Source organism: Polypterus senegalus, chromosome 6 (genome assembly GCF_016835505.1).
Source record: "Polypterus senegalus isolate Bchr_013 chromosome 6, ASM1683550v1, whole genome shotgun sequence".
Taxonomy (NCBI): domain Eukaryota; kingdom Metazoa; phylum Chordata; class Cladistia; order Polypteriformes; family Polypteridae; genus Polypterus; species Polypterus senegalus.
Window position 1 is genome coordinate 124,796,146 of NC_053159.1, and position 25,669 is coordinate 124,821,814.

General features: G+C 37.5%; 1 protein-coding gene across 5 annotated transcripts in view; it reads left to right on the forward strand.

Moving 5' to 3' along the window:
• specc1 (sperm antigen with calponin homology and coiled-coil domains 1) overlaps window positions 1–25,669 on the forward strand; it is a 299,764-nt gene that overhangs the window by 199,028 nt on the left and 75,067 nt on the right. For all 5 annotated transcript variants that reach the window (XM_039757048.1, XM_039757051.1, XM_039757049.1 and 2 more), the window contains 2 exons: window positions 2,320–2,452; window positions 9,650–9,752. In XM_039757048.1, the coding sequence (XP_039612982.1) occupies window positions 2,320–2,452; window positions 9,650–9,752 (236 nt within the window). The remainder of the gene's footprint in view (window positions 1–2,319; window positions 2,453–9,649; window positions 9,753–25,669) is intronic.

Sequence of the window (25,669 nt, forward strand, 5' to 3'; positions counted from 1 at the left end):
ACTATTTCAGACAGCTATTCATGTTGGCTTTCGACATCTCATCTGATGTTTTCATTAAATTATGTGAGAGTTTGCAGCTACAGCTGTACTTTTTCCAAGATGGACATTCACATGTAGTTATATTGCAAGGTTTATACCTCTTACACTCATCTAAGATATGTTTGGTCAATGACAGCTTCGTTAAACATATCCTGTGTTTTTGTATATGTGCACAATGATAACAAGGTGCAGCAACACCTGTGCAAACCTCTTTATTTTTACTTATATATTCAGAACAATTCTCCTGGGTTGAGCATTCATAGTGTTGTTTCTTCAGAATCTAATTTCATTTTGCTGTATTAATTAGTATATCATGCTATTAAGCCATATCTACAGTTAAGTGACAGGACCTTTGATTATTGCTTTTTTTGAGCACAGTATCTCCTCTACTCCATTTCTTCAGCTGTGGATTGGAAAAACATGAACTAGAGGTTATGAAGCCTAACATTTAGTCATACACTCTTACCAACTTGTTTTCTCTTGGCTTGTTAATCTCTGACTTATCACTTGGTAGTAATGGTAAATGTGTGTCCTAAGAGCAGTGTGATTTTCTGACTGGATGAGAGACAACTTTAACTATTCCCATTAATACCAGTTAATTCTTCAGTAGTACCAAAGAAAAATGGCTCTGGCTAATTCTCATAATGAAGCCCATCAGATCTCATTAGATATCTTCTGCAGACAGGTGAAGATATTCAATAATTAGTCTTAGTCTTGAGAGGCAGGACACATTTCCACATGGTAGCTGTGGTGGAAGATTGTCACTTGGTCATTATATCTTATATCTTTAGCTAATATGAAATTAAACCACCATATCACTATTATTTCATGAATACTAAGCTTTGCACCACAATTACTGTAAGGAAACAATGATCTTATAATGATAAAGCTGAATTTTCTGCATTTTGCAGATGCTGATCAGATTTTAATAGACTCATTAAATGATGGTTATATATTTATCGTATAAAGTAGGCATTTGTTTACCCATATAGTCTTCCAGTATGTCACTTGCAACCCAGTTATATTAAAAATGTACTGCAGTCTCCTCCTTTGGCAACTGCCTTTAAAATGTAATGTAGTATTACCATCTCTCAATAACATATTTTTTTTATAAATTTCCCTAATACTAGACCAGTGCAGGCTTACAGACATTCTGAGTGCATGCAATGAAACTAAAATGGTGGAGGCCTCTAAAGGACCCACAACCACAGGTCCTGTCCCTCCCTATCCTGGGTAGAATAAGCATCAACCTAAGTAGCCTAACCTCCTAATTCCACAACCACACTTTGGACCTCTCCAGGCTTTTTAAGTTCCGATTACTTTCAGTATCCCAAAATATATCAAAATGTCTCTCAAAGGAAAGTAAAACCATAAAACACCTTTGGATTGTGAAATAAGTCCATAAAAATCTTTATGAAATAAAAATGCATTTATATAAACAATAATGGCAAAAAGGAAATTCAAGACAAACAAATCCTAAAGATCCTATGCTGAAACCACAAATTAGAAGCAAAAAATCCAGAATCTGAAAAGCAATACTCACAACAGAACACAACTTTCTAAACTTCAATGAACTACTGAAATATAAAGACTGAGGGTGGTCCTTCACAAGTGACATCAAGGTAATCTCACCGCTTGGTGTTCCATCCATAAACCACAAGAAATATAAGAGAACATAGAAGTTTAATACATAGATACTAAAGAATAAATAAACAGAACAATGTTAACAAATATACATATCTTCAATAGACTTGTGAAAAATAAAACTTTAAAATAAAAAGATGGCACAAAAAAGGAAAATAAATATAAGCCAGGGAACAAACACTGACTGCAATATAACAACAGACTGGATTTAATCCATTTAGCAATCCTTACATTTTATCCAATCAACACTTACTTTCAACTTTGACAGCAACTGAAAAAATGTGAGACTCAGAGGTGGAAAAACTGCAGTTTGGTAAGTTGTAAAAATGACCAAATAAATGAAATAAGAACACTGTAAATTATGTGTTCCCTGCCTATCCCAAATAGTGCAAGTGATATTAGCAAAACTCAGCAGAAGGCTGGCTGAGTCACTGCAATGGATTTCCATTTCCATTCCAGAAATAACTGTACGTGCAATTATATGTGAATATAATATTCTTATTACATCTTAGACAGAGTAGCATGCCATTCCCAATAAGTCAAAAGACTTCATTTTCAATTAACACAAAATGGTAAGACGAATATGCTGTATTTTGAACTCCTAGTTATCATTTCATTGGGCCTTTTTATTTTCAGACAGTGTGTCAGGCCAGAGTGATGACATTAAACCAACAAATTTAATGAGAAAAAGTCCTTCTTTGGAGTCAGTCATAAAGTCACCATCAGCATACGCTGGAAGGAGCTTTTCCAAAGCACAAAGCAAACTTAGGTGAGTAACCAAATCCCACCTTTGAGAAAGAATGGTGAGATGAGAGCGGGAGAAAACCTTTCTGTTTTATATTACATATAACCAGCATATGAAGGCCTAAAGCTCTCCTGGGATTATAGGCCTTACCCCAGGTTTCTTTTTTAAATTTCTTAGACCAACATATTATGACGTTTGTATAGTCTGGGCTACCTGAAAGACTTTAAACTGGGCCCTAACATTTTATTTCAAACCTAAGCTAAGAGCTGAAAAGTCAGGAAACATTTCAGTGTTAAGGAAGGTAGAAAAGGCACAGCTGAACTTGAGAAAAGAGTTTTCAGCAGCTGCTGTGCCATGACAGAAGAAGTGTAGAGCTGTATTAGCAAAATGCATGCCGGCTGAATGGCTATAACTAGCAGAGGGGCATGTGTGGCACTGTTTAGCCTCTCCAGGTGAAACAGAAAAAGTGAACCTGTTTTGTTCAAAGTATATTCACCATATAAAATTTGTTTCAGATAGAAGGCTGCTCTCAAAAAGAATTGTTTGTGGCCTTCTTATTGACACTAAGGATGTATTTTTGATTTTGCATTGCCAGTAGGCTAAAATCATGTGGTTTGTTTTAACCAAAGCAAAAAAGTTGCTGTAACTTTTTCTAAAATTATGCCATATTTGCTGTCCTCTATCCAATAACTAGTAACTATAACTTTCCCTAAAAGAGACCAAGGAAAAGAGGCTAATTTATTACACTTAACCAGGCATGCTCATACCCTGACAGTTTGAGTAACACCTCATCCTTAGTTCATTAAGTACAATATGTTCAGAAATCATGTCTGTAAGTTGTGGTTGACACTTACAGGGGATCAGTGGATCCCTTCTTCTTTTTGTTAAATTATTCTTTTTGCAAAGAGATTAGCATTAGTAGCCTCATCTGTCATAACTTTCCAACATGAGTGGTGTCCACTAGGTGGCAGGACTTCAGCTTTCCTGGGAGACCTAACGCAAACTTCATAAACTTTAATACCCAACTGACACAACTCAAAAATAATATACCTTCTGCACTGCTTAAACCTAAACCAAAGGAAAAAAGGTATATGGTGCCAGAAAAAAAAAAGTAATTTTGGGGTTAGTGTTCTGGGGCCTCAGATGCTTGCTGCGCCGTATGCTACCTTCGATGAAATAATTTATTGTAGCAGTACTGTCTCTTTCAAACATACTAACCTCCAATTCCTGTCCTTACTTTTCTTTCTCCAAGTAACCAATCTCCACACAATCAGCTCTGTAATAGACGTTAAGCCATCTGTAAGCTTAGAACACTGATTCTTCAAAACTTTAAAGGAACATTGAAATATCTTCGTAGTACATGTTTAATTATTCTATCCTTCCAGTGTCGCGCCAGCACAAGCAAGAATACAGCGTGAGGCAGGAACAATCCATGAATGGAGCGCCAGTGCCTCGCTAGCGCTGCAGCACCGTGTCCTCACATGTTTAATTATCAACAATATAGATTATTTAAATGAAGTTAAAGTTTTATCTGTATAATATAATCAAGATATTTTGCTGCATTTCATCTTAAAAATGATATCGTCATTATATGTAAATACACGCTTTATAAAGTGGCTCAGTTTGTGCAATATTATAACTGTATCTATCGCAAGTTTACAGTGAGGTGATTGTGTTTATAAGTACAAACAGTTATACAAGGAGCACTTGATGGACTGATGGAGTGCACGTCAGGAGCAGAGAATGTCAGAGAGAGAGAGAAAAGTAAACAAGCAAAAATCAATAGGGCTGTTGGGCTTTTATGTATGCGAAGCACCGCTATAAAGCAGCCGCAATGAAGGGATCAATGTGAAGGTAGTCTTTCAGCATTATTTAGATTAGCATCCGTATCTTCTAAGCAAACAGCCTCTGAGCAAACAGCCCCTCTGCTCACACCCCCTCCGTCAGGAGCACAGAATGTCAGAGAGAGGGAGAAGGACGGAGAAAAGCAAACAATCTAAAATCAATACGGTCTGTTAGTGCTTTTAAGTGTGCGAAGCACCGCGTGGTAAGCATATCGTATATCATTGAGGAGTTTTATTTAATATGTAATACGTGCTGTGATTGGGTAGCTTCTCAGCCATCCGCCAATAGTGTCCCTTGTATGAAATCAACTGGGCAAGTAAACTGAGGAAGCATGTACCATAAATTAAAAGACCCATTGTCCCCTGAAATCCGTGAACCAGCGAAAAATCTGTGATATATATTTAGATATGCTTACATTTAAAATCCGCAATGGAGTGAAGCCACGAAAGTCGAAGTGCGATATAGCAACAACAACAACAACAACATTTATTTATATAGCACATTTTCATACAAACAGTAGCTCAAAGTGCTTTACATATTAAAGAATAGAAAAATGAAAGACATAATTATAAAAAATAAATCAACATTAACATCGAATAACAGTAAGGTTCAATGGCCAGGGGGGACAGAAAAACAAAAACTCCAGGCGGCTGGAGAAAAATAAAATCTGTAGGGATTCCAGACCATGAGACCGCCCAGTCCCCTTTGGGCATTCTACCTAACATAAATGAAACAGTCCTCTTTGGCTTTAGGATTCTCACGGAAGGGCTTGATGATGATGATGGTCACGTAGACTTCTTCCTTTTAATCCGTCCATCATTGTTGGAGCATCATGAAGCTTTGAGTAGGTGGAGGTGGCGCAGGCCACCACCACAAAGAAACCGGAAAAGAAACAGAAAGAGAGTAGGGGTCAGTACCGATTTTAGAGCCACCATGAATAGTTGTTATGATGAATTGAACATACAGAGTATCAGGATTAAGTTAATTTACGATTAAAATGAAGTTATAAAAAGGCCATGTTAAAGTAAAGTGTTTTCAGCAGTGTTTTAAAGTGCTCTACTGTATCAGCCTGGCGAATTCCTATTGGCAGGCTATTCCAGATTTTAGGTGCATAACAGCAGAAGGCCGCCTCACCACTTCTTTTAAGTTTTGTTCTTGGAATTCTAAGGAGACACTCATTTGAGGATCTGAGGTTACGATTTGGAATATAAGGTGTCAGACATTCCGATATATAAGATGGGGCGAGATTATTTAAGGCTTTATAAACCATAAGCAGAATTTTAAAGTCAATCCTGAATGACACAGGTAACCAGTGTAGTGACATCAAAACTGGAGAAATGTGTTCTGATTTTCTTTTCCTAGTTAGGATTCTAGCAGCTGCATTCTGCACTAGTTGCAAGCGATTTATATCTTTTTTGGGTAGTCCTGAGAGGAGTGCGTTACAGTAATCTAGTCAACTGAAAACAAACGCGTGAACTAATTTCTCAGCATCTTTCAGTGATAAAAGAGGTCTAACTTTACTTATGTTTCTTAAGTGAAAATATGCTGTCCTTATGATCTGATTAATATGTGATTTAAAATTCAGATTACAGTCAACAATCACCCCTAAGCTTTTTACCTCCGTCTTGACTTTTAATCCTAATGTATCCAGTTTATTTCTAATAGCCTCATTGTATCCATTATTGCTGATCACTAAAATTTCAGTTTTCTCTTTATTTAACTTGAGAAAATTACTATTCATCCATTCTGAGATACTAGTCAGACATTGTGTTAGTGAATCAATAGAATCGGGGTCATCAGGTGCTATTGATAAGTACAGCTGTGTGTCATCAGCATAGCTGTGGTAGCTCACGTTGTGCCCTGAGATAATCTGACCTAACGGAAGCATGTAGATTGAGTTTATTTAGGTGGTCATTTAACTGCATAATGACTGCCTTCTCTAGAACTTTACTTAAGAAGGGCAAGTTAGAGATGGGTCTAAAATTTTCAAGAGCCGAGGGGTCAAGATTATGTTTCTTAAGTAGGGGTTTAACTACAGCAGTCTTAAGACAGTCTGGGAAGACCCCAGTATCTAGTGACGAATTTACTATGTCAAGAACATTATCAATTAGCATGCCTGATACTTCTTTGAAAAACCTTGTTGGTATCGGGTCAAGGACGCAGGTGGAGGGTTTTAATTGAGATATTATTTTTTGTAAATCAGGTAAATCTATCCTAGTGAAAGAGTTTAATTTGTTTATAACAGGATGTTGGGGTTTAGGGGGATCCTTAGTGTTGGGGAGATATACTATGTTATTTCTAATATCATTAATTTTTTGATTGAAGAATACAGTGACAGCCTCACAGGTTTCACTGGAAGCACTTAGGAGGCATTCCTTTGAGCTACCTGGGTTTAGTAGGCGATCAATTGTAGAAAATAAGACTCTAGGATTACTAGCATTGTTATTTATATTTATTTAGATATAGCGAGGGATCACTGTACTCCGAGTGGTGCAGTGAGAGTAATATGGAAAAAGACGATCTGCTGTGGCAACCCCTAACAGGAGCAGCTGAAAGGAAAAGAAGAAGAAGGTGCAGTGAGAGTAACAAAGCTAAAGCAGCTATGATATTTAGATTAGTTTGAACGTTCCGTGGACCATTATATTGATGCAGGTTAATTACAATCAGATGCATTAAACTAATAAACAGTATGCAGTTTATTTCAGTGCATTTATAAAGCCGTGTCAGGGATGTGGATCTAAAAAAGAAAGGGAAACCACACTGAAACAGTAGCACTGCTTTGACGCTGGGTGCCACCATTCTGCAAAACTGAGCAGAGAACTTGCGTACGCCAGGGTTGGAGCTACCGTGAAAATGTACGTGGCTTTATGCCAAGTTTAGGTTTTATACATCGCGGTTTGAACATGAAAACATTTGTACGTAACATTTTTGTGCATATGCATAGTTTATACATGAGGCCCCTGGAGAGTGTCTGCATGTTATACCATGACTGAGGATGTGAAGCAGTACCATGTGGAGATCTGTTTGGCTGACTTGTGCTCATCAAGGGACACACAAGTCTTAAATGGTGGGATCTTCTTCTGTTCATAGGAATGTCATTTAAATAGAATAAAATATCTTTTGGACAACAATTGTTGTGTTTGATTTGGTAAAAAATGTTTGCAATCAGTGAATTTGTAAGGTAAATACTCTGTTTATTACAACCAGTTACAAAACACTTGAACCTCGGCTCTGAATCTTTACCCTTAAATATATGTCAAAGTAAATGCTCAGCATAATAATATAAGGTGTAAGTTCTGAGTTTACATTAAAACCCAAGTACAGTATATAACGTAACATTACAAATATTAAGTTTAGATTTTGCTGAACCAACATGAGTTATTTATGTTCTTAATGCTGGTCTGACGTTTTCCATGTCTGTCTAAAGCTATGTTGTATTCTGAATAAGTATTTGGTTAAAGTAACACTGTGGACACAGTCATCAGGGCATGCCAGTTGTCAGACAGGTGTATAAGCCTGCATTGTCAGATTCCTTGGAAATTTTTCAGTTTTAGAGTTTAAAAGGGGTCTTGAAGAGACGTTTGAAATACATGGCAAGACAAAATGGATACAGTTGCTGTGGTTTGATGTGATTCATGATTCTAACAGCATTGTTATGTCCTAGATTATATCTGTTTACTACCTCTTAAAAAATTAAGCAGAGAGCTGGACTAATAATATAAGCAAGGAGGAATTAAGGCCATGACACAGCACTTGTGTGTCTGGAATGGAAAAATGATGACAGGCTCTGGAGATGTTGTGTAGATAACAGAACTGCAAAAGTGTGTCAGGGTTCAGGCCACTGTCAAGAATAAATCTGAACTGAAATATCTACCCTTTGGCTTCTGGCACTAGCGTGGGATTGAGAGCCCCCTGCAAACTTGTTCTATTTAAAGACAATACCATTGAATTATTTGAACAAGTCTAACAGAAATTAAAAATATACCACAAAAATGATTTTTATTACTTGCAACTCAGACATTTTCTTCATTGTTACTTTTTCCTCACAGTAAAATTTCTATATCTTCAAGACAGTTAACACTTAGGTTTCATAACACAAAATTGGTAAAAAATGTTATATTCCCAATTACACAAAAAAATGGAAAGCCACTCTGCAAAAATATATTTGTCTTCAGTTATACTTCGGACATTGCTTAATGTCATTTAAAATTTTTATGCCATGCATACCTCTGTAAGATAACATAAACATTAAACCAAGAGTAGACCCCCTGTAAGACACTCACCTTCTGGGGCACATTTTTCATCTTTGCCCTTGAATGGACATCTAATTTTCCTGTATTATCAAAGGCCCTTCATCTTTTTAATGTCTTCTTTGGAGTTATTCCAAATTGAAAACCCATCCTCACTGGACACTCAAATACACCTGTTTTTGTTACCAATTAAGCTTCATGATGACATTTGCTTACGTGGAAGAACATTGTGCCACTCTTAACTTGACAGTTGACTTGAGGGTGATGTGTTGTACTGTATGGAGATGGACAGATAAAGTTTACTCAGCAAGGATATAACAAGATACTCCACAAATTATGGTAATGTTTAGTATGTAGATGTATTATGGGTAGTATGCTTTTTTATGGGTTTTCTTCGAATACTCCAATTGTCTCCCACCTCCATACGATATGCATGTTGCAGTATATTAACTGATGAATCTAAATTGGCCAAATATAAGTTTGTTTGCCTAAATATCTTGTTCAGTGTTAGTTCCTGCCTTGTACTGGGACAGACTGTGGCGTTCATTGACACTGCAAAGGAAAAAGATATTTCAGAAGATGGATGCATGCATGAAGAGATGAATGACTGTAAACCAGGCAGTTTGGTGTATTGGTTAAGGCACTGGACTTTAAACCATAAGGATGCCAGTCCATTTTTCTGACTCAAACCCACAATGTAACCTGAAGCAAGTCAGTTAACCTGCCTCTGTTAGAACTGAAGAAAATGCTGAATGTATCCTGATCTTGTAGTTTTTCATAGATAAAAGTATTAGTCATCTGCGGTGGACTGGCACCCTGCCCGGGGTTTGTTTCCTGCCTTGCGCCCTGTGTTGGCTGGGATTGGCTCCAGCAGACCCCCGTAACCCTGTAGTTAGGATATAGCGGGTTGGATAATGGGTGGATGAAAGTATTAGTCATTTTCACAAATGATTACTCTATGCTATGGTATGGTATAATAATTACTGGAATAGAAGTATTTAATGGCCTATTGATATCCTTCCAAAATAAATAACTGTTTTAAAAATATTTAAAGTTTGAGTGGATTATTTATGCATCATTAAAAATAAAAGGAAAAAACCCTGTTTTGTATACTGTTTGATTTCAGTGTGGAGAGAAAGGACCCTTTAGCTGCCCTTGCCAGAGAGTATGGTGGATCCAAGAGAAATGCCCTTCTCAGATGGTGTCAGAAAAAGACTGAAGGCTATCCGGTAAGAGTGGGCGTAACAGAAGCCAAAAAATCGAAGTCAATGACTGCCATAGGTTCTTTCAAACATTTGTTTTTTTCAAGTTGTATATTACGTACCTTTCATTGCTATAACTCATTACAAAGCCTTTAACATAATAGTCATGTTACAAAAAATTCTTGACTATTGTCCTTAGGATGTGAATAGCAATCTGCATTTCTGTAGAGGATGTCTTTGTCACCTCCAGACATTTCTCATCATGTGCACAAGAGAGATTTAAACTAGACAAAGCAGAAAAAAAATTAAACCCAGAGGCAATCCTTTGATTGTTTGGCTATGTAATCATTCTTCCTCTTCCTATTAAATACTAACAATGTCTGACCTCTGTCTGCCAATTTGCGTGAAGAATACATGTATTTGCCCCACCTTACCTCATTAAAACAAATTTAAGCTTTGTGATGTGTGATATTCAAGATGTTTTTTCTTGTTTTTATTGAAGCTTGCTTTGCAGTGTTTAATTAGACACAACGTTGTGCCCTGAGGCCTAATGTAAAACAATGCTTCAATCTAATGAAAATGAGCATCTGTCAATCAGACAAACTTTGTGTAGTATCGTGTGAAACCCACCTCAATGAAATCTTGTTGTTCACCATTCAACCAAGCTTTATTTTATATAGTACTTTAAAAAACAGAGTGCACCTTCACACGGCACATTGTAAAGCATCAAACTGAAAGGTGTGGTGTTTTCTGTCAGTGTGAATGATCAGAGTGATGTAACCTAATGATTTAATGAGTCAGACCAGAGTCTGTGTAGGAAGACTGGGTGTTGACTTTTTCTACAGGTATTGTCACTGAAGTAGTTGTTGCTTGAATTTATTTAGGTGTGCATGACTTATCTTGAGCCACGCATCTACTCAAAAACAAGAGCCACTTTACATTGTAAAGGGAGAGGTGGGGCTGATGCTACCCAAATATGATTGGCTCTTTATATCTACCACATGTGTTTTACCTTCTCGCCTGCCTTGACATTCTAAGGCAGAACCACCTGACTGACTGCTATTTAACAGACTGAAGTGCATTCTTGGACAGGTTGTGTCTGCTTACCCCTTGTTTCCCATCTCTGAAGCACTAATGAAAAGGTTACCACCTGGACCTAATCATTTAGCGAAAATTGATACAGGCTTTTAAAGGTCACAGCTTGCAGGACTTGATAATGGGAGATTAATTATGCCGTCTAAAGAAATCAATCTCATCGCTGATAATTGGCATTAATTAGGGTTTATTACAAAGAACAGTAGCTCTCTGGATCACACCCACTGCCAGCTCACAAATCTTTTTAGACAGAGTCGTAGATTATAAAAAAAGATCATGGGCATGTTTGGAGTCGATCAAGCCTCCTATTCTGGCCCCGGATCACATGTGTGAAACAAACTATGCAAAAAATATTAGTTAGCTGAAAAAATAGAATTTCTAATAAGGCCTGCCGTGGTCTTTTTCCACACTTGTCTCTAAAGAATCAATCAGGTAGTATTTACTTTATAGTTTTTTTTCTGCTAAAGTTATGCATAATAAATTAACTCACAGATCTATATCATGTTAATGTGTTAATTTTGTTGCACCTTATTGTGGTGTGATGTTCCGTCCATCCATTTTTTGAATCCATCACATGAATCTGTCTTGGCTGGGATATCAGACCATCACTAAACATAGTGATGCTCACCTGGAAAAGGACAGTGCCATGGGAATTGCAATTGAACTCAAGTTCCCAGAAAAATACTGTGGCATCCCGCCCTGGTGTTATCAACCCCAGCTCAAAATATAGTAATACTGATAAGTCCCATAAATGTAATAATTATATGTCTATGAGTGCAGCCAGAAGCCAAAACTGTGTGATAGAGATACAAGGAAACATTGTGCAGGTTACATTGAGCGCATTTCTGTTCTGCTGTGTCTTGAACTTCTAAAAGCAGGCCCTGTGTGGATACATTACTTTTTACTTGAGCTTCTTCTTTGAAACTGGCCAGCCAGTCTTTCTTTCATAGTTATTTATCAGAGACTTAGATAAAAATCCCGAGAGTCTTCTTCCCTTTCACAAACCCTTCTGCCAATTAGAATATTCTTATTATTATTATCTGGCATCTGTAATCCTGTATGTCCCTTTTCTCATTAAGCCATTCAGCACTGTGCTGTTTTCTTCTTACTAATACGCATGCGAATCCAGCGATAACATTTAGTATCTCGATGGTGATTTATCACCACTGATGCTTGTTCGTCATCCATTTTAATTGATGTACCTGCAACATGGTTCTTTTTTTCCTGCAGTTCAAAACAAAAGAAAAAGTCTTGTTGTGGAAATGAAGGTGTGAGAGAAAGACACGTATGATGTTGTGAGATTAAGCCAGTACATCTAAGATGCAATTAGTCAGATGAAATTCCCTTTGGGTATATTTCTTTGTTTCTTTCTTTTGTTGAATTTTCATGCAAGTAACATTCAATTAAAAAGAAGAAAAGAGAGAAAAAAAATCAGCCGCCCCTTTGCAGCCCTTGGATTTTCAGGGTATTTGGGTCATTTAAGAATTAGCCACTCCAGACTAGAACCTTCATTTATCTGTAATTAATTTTCTATGTATAGCTCTGCCTTAGTATATTCTTTGTATTCCATGGTTTTCTTGTTTATTTAGTCAAGCCTGGGTTTCCATGTGGATGCCAAAATATCTGTTCTATCTTTAATTGTGCCCAAAGTCCTGACATGGAACATGAAATGTAATGTGCCTTTTGTACAATCTTTACCACCGCTTAAATCTCCACATTTTATTCAGTAAGTGAATGAAAAATCTTAAGAAAAGATACAAGCAATTTTCAAAGTTGACGTGCCGTTCTGACATCTGGAATGGAGTAAGGCAAGACCATATATTTGGCAGGACTATTTTTTCTTGTCTTGTTTATTTTGCATGTACATTCTATTTAAGTACGATATAATAATGTTACATAACATATCAGTAACTTATAAAAGGATGTCAAAATGAATAAATTATTTGAATTGATACACATTCAATATGAACTCTGAGGCTTGAACTCTGTTTATTTTTGAGGGAACGTTGATCTACGCATAACTGAAAAAACTTCCTTGCCCTTTGAGTGAGAAGACAGAAGCTCTTCAAATGATGAATGACCAAGGGTCAATGGGGGAGGTGGTGGGTGGCACTCAAAATAAACTTGTTGGACGACCACACAACTTTATATATGTAGGGATATCCCATAATAGTATCCATATACTGTATTTTGTAAACCTGGAATAGTAGAGTAGACAAGGTGACACCCCATCTTACCAGTGATTTTGGCCTCATTTGAAAGATGCACAGCCATTATATATTTTTTATTACAGTAGTTGAGAAAGCAAAATTATTAATTGTATTTCTGCATAATAATAATGCCTTTCCTATACTTTTTATATAGCTACCTGGTATATAGATATATATGTGGGTAGACAAATCAGTAGTCTAGACACCTGGTGCTACCAGTTTTTAATTCTGGGTAACTAGACTATAGACCCGCACTGGTGCTTTACAATGGAGGGGATAGGGCACAGAAGGAACGCTTAAATACTTGCCAAATATGTCTATTTGTCAAGCCAAGATAGTTGCTGAGTATTTATATTAGGTCTGAAAACAAAATTTGAGAATGCAATATTGATGCAGTATTTCAGTTAATTTTGGATAATACATTTTTGTGTCCATTGGAAAAAGATGCACATCAACATGACATAATCCTTTAAAAATCATATTTCTCTCTTATAAAAGAAAATCTTGAGAGAAGACTATTGCCAAGAGATTTTTTCAAGTTACACCCTCCTTTCAACCATTTACAGTTAACAACCCGTACCTACGGTCCTCTCACCTCTCATTTGTGTGCATGCTTTTGTCAGACAGTTCCTGCACTCTGAGCTCTTATACATTTTTATGTTTTCCTCACTTTAAGTTCCCAATAAAAGAGGACTTATTATGCCCAAATCTTATTGATGAATACACGGGCAATCCTAGCACCAAGAAACAAAGAGGTCAAACGAATTAATGCAAAAATTGTTCATCGATTACACTGCAAATTGGTTAAATGTGTATCAATAGACTATGCTGAAACAGTTGGTGGTGATGGTTCCTGCATGCTCAGCTCTTATAAATTTTTATGTTTTCCTTACTTTAAGTTCCCGTAAAAGAAGATTTATTATGTCCAAATCTTATGGAAATTGATTAAATGAGTATCAATAGACTATGCTGAAGCAGTTGGTGGTGATAGTGTGAAGGATGAAAACATCAACTTACAATATCCCGTAGAATATCTACAAGTGTTAACACCATCCGGTCTTCTACTGGCCTAATTACTGTTGAAAGAAGAATGTATTGTAATGTTATTGTGTAGTTTATGTATGACTGATGGGCTGTGCAATAGGACAAAATTAGTTGTATTCAAAATTGGTTGAAAAATCTGACATGTAAAATTTTAACAGGTGACAAGAAAGTTAATGTAGTACATCTTCCACGGATAACATTAGACACCAAAGGAGATCTTTATATGCCACTTATATTAAAACGTTTACAGTTTCCCGTTAGAATAGCTTTTGCTATGACAATTAACAAATTACAGGGACAAACATTCAAAAAAGTTGATTTATTTATTAGAGAGAAAAAAATGATATTCACTCACGGGCAGTTATACATTGCATTGTCACGATGTCCAAACATGGAATCAAAATTCAATGTGATATTGAAAAAAATGAGTTCAAAATGTTTTACAGTAAAAGTGTATATTTTAAAAGTATTTAAATGTTAATTTCAAAGCCAAACAGAACAAAAACGTACAACGCAACAAATACCTCTAATGCAACATGAAACGTAATTTTCTTTCGGTTTATTACATTTTACTATTTTTTACTATGGCTAATTACTCGTTGTAATGTAAAATAGTTTGATTGTGCATATGTAACAATTCCCATGAAAATAACAATCTGTTTAAAATTTTTCTCCATACACGAGCAGCAGATCCACTAAGGAAGTAGCATGTAGTGCCCGCCCGGGGGTTGGCGAGCAAAGCAAGCAAGGGGGCAGAGCCCCTTAGTATTTACTATAAAATTTACTTTGAACATGCCTATTGTGTTTTTATTATGGTACAAAAAAGTGCTATGTTTTGATGTACAACAAAACTTGACAAATAAAGCTGGTCTACCAGGTCCGTAATGGTGACGCCCAGGAGGACCGGAGGAGGGCTTGTGCCTCCTCCAGACCGCGAGGGGGCGTCCGCCCTGGTTATGTTGGGGGCCACTGTCAGGTAGCGCCCCGGTGCCTGAATAAACCTGGAGCCCAGCACTTCTGCCACACCAGGAAGTGCTGGGGGGAAGACGACAGGGGACACCCGGACAACTTCCGGGTGCGCAGCCGGCACTTCCGCCACACTGGGGCGTGGCTACGGAGGAGTGCCAGGAAGCAGCTGGAGCCCATCCGGGTTCCTATTTAAGGGGCCGCCTCCCTTCAGTCGATAGCGGAAGTCGGGTGGAAGAGAGACGGAGCTGGAGAGAGGACTGTAGGTGGCCAGGAGAGAGGCATTGTGACTGTGTGGCCTGGACGTTTGGGGAAACGGTGCAAGAGGCACTGGGGAGTGCACGTGACTAACAGCAGTATTGTAAATATTAGTGTAAATAAACAGTGTGTGGTGAAATTAAGATGTCCGTCTGTCTGTGTCCGGGTTCAAGTCCACACCCACCAGACTACCATATGCATTTACAATTTGTCCACCCCTGAAATATATGTACAAATGCATATAAATATATAGTAATTGTAATGGATGACACACATTGGGCAGTCACCCTGGCCAGGTTGAACATGAACCCTTACCCAGATGGGAGGCAAGTGCAGTGGCTGGACTGGGGGGGATGATGACTGATCAATGTGTTCTTCACTAAATACACTAGATAGCGACATAACTATGCTTCGTTACCCAATCGACCCCCACAGTACAGCCTTATTGGGTACAGTGGGTGCTACCAGGTGGTGCTGCAGGTGTCTATAATCCCAACTTTGTGGGACTTCCGCCTGACCTGGAAGTGCTTCCAATGAACCATGTTCTAGCACTGGAAGTATTCCTAGGTCTGAGATAAAAGAAGCCGCTCTGCCTCACCGTAGCGAATCTGAGTTGGGAGGTAACAGGTGACACTCATCAGGAGAGTGGAAAGAGCAAAAGATTCTTGTGAATGTTTTTGACTGTATTCATTAAAAAGTGTTGGTAAGGAATAGATTTGAACTCAGAATATATTTTGGGTGACAGTATGTCTCTAGTTTGGGGCTGAGTGGTGCCCCCTTGTGGTTAGTGTATAGATGCACACATATATATATATACTGTATATATAGTTACACACACAATATATTCCATATAAAGAACACTTTATCAACATTAAAGCATAACCACTAAATGATTGTTTCTTTACATGAAAGGTGTATTTGGTCAGTAAGTAAGTATGTCCGGTACTTCCATATCAATCAGATATTACATATGTTCTATATGTTAGCTTGCTACTGTTGGTATGCATTATTCACATTGTATCTTGTGTCATGCATCAACGGGCACTTTCATGCAGAGCATGCTCTATACAAGCAAATTAATTATAAATGGGCATGCACTGAAGTAAACATAAGTGTGGAAAATGTATCTGCATTAAAGAAATGTGATTGCTCCTGGCAATGGGCACAGCTTTCAAGAGACAGTCAGTAGTCATCGGGCCACAGCAATAAAGAAGCAATACTTTTTTCCCAAAATAACATCTCTACTACTTATGGTCCACATCCCTTTCCCTGGGTAATCCTTTGGAGTTAGGGGACACTTCTACAATGTACGACTCTAGAATCAGCATGCTTCATGCATTCTATGGGCTTCACTAGTAAATTAGAATATGACAACGTTAGAAATATTTAAATGAGAACAGCCCAAAAAAGCCTGCCAGTCCTATCCACTTAAATCCCCCAACCTCAAGTCTAGTTTTGAAGGTCTACTGTCTACCACACTATTTGGTGATTTATTCCATTCGTGCATGGTTCTATATGTGAAGAAAAACTTTTAAAGTTTGTGAGAAATTTACACTTAACTATGTCCTCTTGTTCTTGCTGAGCTTATTTTAAAGTAACAGTCTTGATCTACTGTACTAATTCCTTTCATAATTTTTAAACCTTTCAGTCATGTCACCTCTTAATCTCCTTTTGCTTAAACTGAAAAGGCTCCTAACTTATCTCCTGCAGTAATGTAACCATCCTACCCATTTTTATTTGGACTTTTCCTAGCACTTCTGAGTCTTTTTGTAGCCTGGAGACCACAACTATACACACTACTCCAGGTAGGTACGATCTAACCAGTGCTTTATAAAGCTTGAGCATAACCTCTTCTGACTTGTACTCTACACATTGTATAACCTAACATTATCTTACCCTTTTTAATTGGCTTCTGAATACTGTCTGGACGTTGATAGTGTAGAGTCCACTACGACTCCTAAATCTTTCTCAATTTTCACGCCTCCCATTGTGTATTCAACATTTACTCACATTAAATTTTCATTCTGCCACAAATCTGCCCAAGTCTACCTGTATATGCTGTCCAAGTCCCTCTGTAATGATTCAATGAATGCTAGAGTATCTGCCAGTCCACTTATCTTGATATTATCTCCAAACTTAATCAGCTTGTTATTTATATTACTGTCCAAATCATTTATAAATATCAAAAATAGCAGCGGCCCCATTGCTGATTTGTTTCTCACACCATAATCCTGCTTCCTGTGTTTTAGCACAGTTCTGCACCTATCTACACAATATACCCTGAACTCCAACTTACTTCAGCTTACCTCTCATGTGGGATCTTATAAAATGTTTTCTGAAAGTCAAGATAAATAATATTACTGTATATGCACCGCTCTGATCATATCCTTTAGGTGATTTCTCAAAGAACTGCAGCATGTTAATAAAACATGACCTCCCTTATCTGAACAAAAGCTGATTCTTCTTGCCATGTGTCACTCAATTTTATCTTAATCATTTTTTCCATTAATTTACCTGTGAGGCACGTTAAACGTACTGGCCTACAGTTACTTGGATCTGCAGGATCACACTTTTTATATAGTGAGAAAATATTTGACATTCCTTCGGATTTTTCCCAGCCCTTGCTAAAAATACGTGTCAAGTGTTTATATGTGTACTCACTAATTATCTTAAGGCTACAATCCCTGAAGTTTATGAAAAGACTTATAATCCCGTGCCACCTTAAATTCCTTTGCATCTCTTCATTAGCGTCTTTTGTTTTGCAAATGTGTCGATTGCAGTAACTGCGGTAATTGCCGTAACTTTCCTGACTGCTAAGAATTGTTGTGTCAAGTAAAACGTTTTACACACTACTTCTCTCATTCTAAGAAAACTTGATTGCTGAATAACAACTGTTGGTTATTTACTGATTCACTTGTTTCTACCGCCACCGAACCCCTATCTTAACTGTCAAGTTAAGTTTTTTCTGAGGAATGAATGTTTTACTGTACAAGTGCTATATGGTAATATCTAATTATTCTTTATATGCCTTAACTTCTTACAACTATGGAATCTCTGTTACTTTTAACTATTAGTCACTACGACACCAGCCATTCACTTGCAAACTTATTGGCTTCCTCAACTGCTTTCTGCCTCACCAGTGCTAGTTTTGAATACAATTAATAATTACAAGTACAAATAATAAGCAACGTTTCCACACACTTCTCCCAAACATTCAGCTATCTTTGCTTCTGTGCAGGTTAAAAACAAACCAAAAAAAAACTCTTCTAAAGGAAAAAAAGTTTTAAATATTCCCATACGGTTCCTTATCGGAAACCAAAAAAAGTTTTTAGGAGCAAAACTCCCCCACAGCAGTAACACAAAAAACCCCAGCATTTCCTCCAATTCCACTAGTAAGAATGACGTCAGTACATCAGTGTATCTTAATCATAGTAACAGATGCTTCTCTTTAGCACTTTAAACAAAGAAAACATTTTAGATGAATAAATCCCTGCCCTCCTCTTAATAAACAGGTTCATTGGAAGATTGACAAGATTCACTTTTTTAATGTATTTGTAAATCAGTGAAAGTGTTCTGAGTCTGTCTGCAATGAAAAGTGATCTAAAAGAATAAACTACATTGACCTGGAGTTGAGACTGGAACCTTTGCCCAGACTGAAGGGCAGAAAATGAATGCATGTGAGTAATAACCCAACAGAATATACAAACTCCATTCAAGTGGTGTTCTTTAATCTGAGTTTGATTTGTTAAGATGTAAGGTAGAGGCTGTACAATACGGGTCACTAATGAGCCTGACACTCTGGCGCCGCTATGAATCTGCCTTTGTGGTTTGCTTGATGGAGCTATCTGCATTGCTTGTCTTTGCTTATAATGTGTTGTTTTTGACTGATGTATCTTTCTTCTTTACACACAGTAAAAGTTAAATGTCAGGGCTGTGTTTTGAATGGGTGGACTTAAGACTGTTCCCTGCTATCTCTGGCTCTTTTTTCCTCTGTAGTTGAAAATACGACAGAAATCAACACAGTGCATCTGATTTAGCACCACTGACTTGGTGTAACAATAAACAACTCTGATGCAAATGGCATGACTTCCAGGCATGATGAATCACACATGCTGATTCAGTTACTCCTGTATGGCTACTCTTTATGATTTATAAGGGCAGCTTTCAGGAATAATGCAATACTAGTTCAAATATTTATACTAATTCTGTAATAATTCTTTCTAAAGCTGTCACCATCAATTAATTAAAGGAAGATCTTGAGGTGTAGACATTAGCTAATAGTCTCTGGTAAGTTTACTTGATTTCCAGAAAGAAATGTATAAACACATGTTTATTTTTTGGAGATATTATCTTCTCAATAATATGTGTTTTTTGTGGCTGGGTGAAGTAATGATAGGTCGCAACAGACTAACTGGGACACCAACCATATTGTCCCATTTAATACAGGTCTCTAACTTGACTAAGTGCCTTTCTGGTGCAATTATATGGCACTTTAGGGGCAAAAGTAAAGAAACTCAATAGGCTCATATGCCATCACAAAATAGGGTCTTTCACAAGAGCTCCATCAGGTGGTCTGCTCAGCTTGTACAAAGATGCCTTCTTCCAGGCAGCCGGGCCTCTTAAATTGTGTGGACCAGAAGGGGTGGGGCTAAATGCTCTCATTGGACGGTTTCTCTGAGCTGCAGGGAGAAAAGGAGAAAAAAACAGACAGCAACAGTACCCCCTTTTGCCCCAGTGGGTTAAAACATACCTCAAATGTGCCAGTGAGGAGATCTTCAGACACACACACACACACATATATATATATATATATATATATATATATATATATATATATATATATATTCCCTCATAGAACTGGCACGTTGTGTTCAAATCCTTTGCCTGGCTGCTGTATGTGTTGAGTCTTGTTCTCCATGTGTCTTGTAGGTTTTTCTTCTGTATCCCAAAAATGTGTGTTTTAAGTTATTTGGTGATTCTAAATAGGTTCTGTGATAGTGTGAGTGTAAGTGAGTATTGTGTGTGAGTGAGTATGAATAGACACTGCAATATACTTGAGCTATTTCCAGTGTTGGCTCTTGACTTGCAACAAATGCTGCCTGTGTAGGCTGTATCTCCCAGTGACCCTGAGTTGAATTAAACAGGTTTGAGAATGTTATGTTATAAACAAACAGTTTTATGGATAATGGTGGCATAATTATTATCTCTGCTGCCTTATTGCTACCAGTGTACACTTTGACTCCTTGACTTGTAATTATTAAAGCATGTTTATAAAACAATTGGGAGGATTGGTTCTGAAAATTGATTTTTGGGTGGATGTGCAAATAAGCTTCCTTGAAATCACAGACTTTCTGAAAAGCAAGTAGTACAAGAAAATAAATATTGTAATAGATCCACAGTGAACATTATTAGTAGTGATTTAACCGTTTCAATAAGTGGTTCCTTATTGATTATTTTTAATACAATTTTGCAATAGTGTAGCCCCTCCATTCTCTCTTATGCTACTCACGTCCTATCGGTGGGCAGATAAGACTCTTGCCTCTGACTTTTGCATTAGACACCCTATGCCGGATCAACAGGAAAGGAGAACCTTTGTGAGTTAAAAATCAAGATTGAGGGTGAGGATATAACTGAACAAGCTCAAAATGGCATCAGAGACTTGACAATGTCTACCTTTTTTCTGGTTATTAGAAACTGTGTTAGTACAAGTCAACGGAGGGGGGATTCCTCTGTGCCAGTGAACCACAGGGACACATTCTGTTGTGATTCTGTTGGGCATCTACTTAGGCAGCTCAAGTCAAGTGGCAAATGACTGCCAAATTATTCATTGCATTATATAGTAACTTTCTTTCTTTCTTTCTTTCTTTCTTTCTTTCTTTCTTTCTTTCTTTCTAACACAGTTCCTGAGATGTAGAGTTTTTCCTTTCTTCTAATACAGTCTTTTCCCCTCAAGGTTACTTCAGAAAGTGTTTGAGCTCTGAGCTACGTGTCGACTCTCAGGTATCCTCTTTTCATTCTCGAAGCCCTTAATTAAAGTCAGAAATGTCCATTTGTTTAGTGTAGGTGGAGAAAGGTCAATGTGATTATGCGTGTATGTGCCGTCTGTGTGCCCCCCCGGCAGAAAAGCGCAAATCAATACAGAATGCTGCTGAAATATCAAGACTAATGCAGCCTGTAGTAAATCTAATCCACAGACCATAGAATCTCACTTGTACAGTACACATATACACATGCATACACTGAAAGATGCTGTCCTTCCAACCTGAACACCACATCAACACACACTCTTGATTTCTGGAATATAGCGACTGTGGTTTATTTCTCTGTCAGTAAAACAAATGAACTGAGGCTCCTTTAATTGTGAACAATTTAAATTGTGAGGTTTTGAAGTGTGTGACACATTAGTGAGGTTCGGCCTGCACAGAGCATTAGTATAGGGAAAATGCAACAGCTCCATGCTATAAAGTTGTGTGCCCATTAGTAACTTATGTGGGCTGCAGATATTATAAAGAAGGAAACCTGATTTTGGTTCAGGCATAAACTTATACGTTTGTCTCAGTAGCTAATATACAGTACATCCCCACATCCCTCTGTCATTTGGTGAGTTTTTTTCTTGCTTTCATTCACATCTAGCTCTCTGAAGAATATGAGCAGTGCTGTGCTAAGACAACCTCATCTCCTTGGCTACATTTGGATGTCTTGTTACTATTTCTGACCTTCAACTCTGAAAGCAGATTTGTGTCCACCCATTCTTTGACCTGGGTGTTTAAATTACATACTTGACCTCCACCTCTTATTCAAGTATGAATCCCTAATCCTCTTCCATGCAAACTATTTTTACGTCTTCTATTTTTATGACTTGTTTTAGTAGAGGGGCAGATTGATCTTCTTGTGGTAGAAATGACGAAATGCAACCTTTGTCCCCTAAAACACTGCTGCCATATCCCAGCTCTTAGTCACTGCCATTTACACCCCTGGAGACCTTTCAATAATCATAAAGACTTCTTGCTTATCCTCAGTACCTTTGTTGTCATACTTGATCTACAAATATGGCACAGTAATGGTAAAACAGAAAAGGTCATATATATAGATACAAAAGCATCTATATATATATATGTATTTAACTTTGTGCACACAGGCATATGGATTTTGAAGTTGTTCAGACTCTTAAGTGATAGTAAAGTAAATTAAAGAACATTGATTAATATACAGTAAACCAAATTAAGTAAAGGATAGCTGATATGCTTTGGATGCCACTGTCCTTGGGAAAGGACAAAGTAAACATTTAGGTAATATTACCAATTATAGTTTAAACCAAAAAAAATGAGAAAATAATATGGAGTATGAACAGCCACCTCAGAAGCTCTAACAGAGAGTATGCTATGCTAAACGAAATCTCTTAATATATACAGTCAAAGTAAAAAGTATGTGAACCTCTAGGAATTATCTATATTTGTGTCTAATTCCCATATAAAACATGGTCGTATCTTCATGTCAGTCACAATAATGAACAAACACAGTCTCCTATAACTAAAGATACACAGATTTTCAGAGAATTTTTGACCATATTGAATAAATCATTCAAACTGTGAAAGTGAAGGTTGGAAAAAGTAAGTGAACCCAAAGCTAATGACTTTTTAAAAAGCTCATTGCAGTCAGAATTTAGTACACATGGAGTCCATTTAATGAAATGAGTTCAGAGGTGTGGCGTAGAATTACTTTGATTGATGAAAAAACACTATAAAGTTTGAGCTTTTGACAAGAAGCATATCCAGATGGGTATTATGCCTTGCACAAAGGAGCTGTCTGAAGAGCTACGATCAAGAATTGTTAATCTACATAAGGCTGGAAAGGGTTACAAAGTCATCTCAAAGATTTTAGATATTCATCAGTCTACTGTTAGGCAAGTTGTCTATAAATGGAGACAATTTGGTATTGTGGCTACTCTGCCTAGAAGTGGGCATCCAGCCAAGATGACCCCAAGAGCACAACGCAAAGTCAGCAATGAGGTAAAGAAGAACCCTAGAGTGACAGCAAAGGACTTGAAGTCATTAGAACTGGCTAACATCTCTGTTCATGAGTCAACTATACACAAAACATTGAACAAGAAAGGAGTCCATGGCAGGACACCAAGAAGGAAGCCACTGCTATCAAAAAAGAACATTGCTGGATGCCTGAAGTTTGCGAAAGAGCATTTGGACACTTATTTTGTGGAATGATGAAACCAAAATTGAACTATTTGGGAGGAACAAGCAGAACTTCATTTGGCATAAAAAGGGCACAGCATATCAACATGAAAACATCATCCTGAGAGTAAAGTATGGTGGAGGGAACATCATGATTTGGGCCTGCTTTGCTGCATCAGGGCCTGGACAGCTTGCCATCATTGAGGGAAAAATGAATTCACAAGTTTATCAACAAATTCTCTAGGATAATGTGAGGGTGTCTGTCCGTCAACTTAAGCTCCGAAGAGGCTGGGTGATGCAACAGGACAATGACTTCAAACATCGCAGCAAATCCACAGCGCAATGGCTTCAGAAGAACAAACTCTGCCTTTTGGAGTGGCCCAGTCAGAGCCCAGATCTCAATCGTATTGAGATGCTGTGGAATGACTTGAACAGAACCATACACAGAAGACAACCAAAGAATATGGAAGAGTTAAGGCAGTTCTGCAGGGAAGAATGGGCTAAAATTCCCCCTGCACGATGTGCAGGTCTGATCTGCAGTTACAGGAAGTACCTGGTTGAGGTCATTGCTGCCAAAGTAGGGTCAACCAGTTATTAAATCCCAAGGTTCACTTACTTTTTCCAATACCACTGTGAACGTTGAATGAGTTTGTAAAATAAAGACATGAAAGAGTAGAACATTTTGTGTGTCATTGTCTTAAGCTCATTGTGTATATCAGTACCTGTGACTTAGATGAAGATCAGATCACTTTTTATGACCAATTCATGCAGTAAACCAGATAATTACAGAGGGTTCACATACGTTTTACTTTGACTATATATTATACATTTCAACAGCTTACATTGGTTTCCTGCCTACAACGTAGTTTGTTCAGTATCATTGTCCCAGTTGCTTAATCTGCCGTATTTCAGAATGACAATGACATTTTTACTTGTGCTTGATAGAGATGAGCGTTAGGTAACTAAGAGGGGAGCAGACAGAGAAACTGGAAGATTTTGTCAAAAGTGCAGGTGAACACGAGGAACTATTTCAGCTGAGGCTTCTTGCTTCTTCAATTTTTCTTTGTTTTTGTGAGTTGAGAGACTTGGTTTACTGGAGTGCCTTAGTTTAATATGACAATATGTGCAGACTGCATAATTCACGTTATTTACTGTGAAAAGCAAAATGAACTAAAATGCTCACTTTAAATGTGAAGAGTTTACATTTAAAGGTTTATAGTACTGTATCTACAGTGCATCCAGAAAGTATTCACAGCGCATCACTTTTTCCACATTTTGTTATGTTACAGCCTTATTCCAAAATGGATTAAATTCATTTTTTCCTCAGAATTCTAAACACAACACCCCATAATGACAACGTGAAAAAAGTTTACTTGAGATTTTTGCAAATTTATTAAAAATAAAAAAATTAAGAAAGCACATGTACATAAGTATTCACATCCTTTGCCATGAAGCTCAAAATTGAGCTCAGGCGCATCCTGTTTCCCCTGATCATCCTTGAGATGTTTCTGCAGCTTACTTGGAGTCCACCTGTGGTAAATTCAGTTGATTGGACACAATTTGGAAAGGCACACACCTGTCTATCTTAATATATGCATATACTGAAAAAGAAATACTGCTTAAAATCAATACTAGAAATAAAACTGTAACATTATCAAATCATTGTCACATGAATTACTGAATACCAAGGTAATTTCAGTTTTTTTCATTTATAACAATGCAAGATAGATTTTAGCATTTAAGATAAGACTGAAGTTGAAGTCTATAGTTTTTCCAAAAATTTTACTGCATGGCACACTCATACCAACACCCACACTGGCACAGGGCCGGTTTAGAATTGCCAGCCAGCCAGATTAACTCAGCAGGAAAACCTAAACAGACACGGTGAGGATGTTAGCTCCATACAGACTATGATCAGAGCAAGATTCAAACCCAGGATACCTGACCCACAAGGCAGTAGCAACAGCTGCTCTGGCACCAGTTAGAATAGTTAGGCCTGAATTTGGTTTATTTAATTAAGGTCTCCAGAGCCATTTTGAAGAAATCATGATAATGTATGTTATTAATGAAGTATTGTCTGTATTCAGTATGGGCTTTACAAGGTCTGTGGTTGAACGTCTCAACAATGAATTTGCAGCTGGGTGTAAGGGATGTTGATTTGTTTTTATGCTAGCCATCAGTGTTA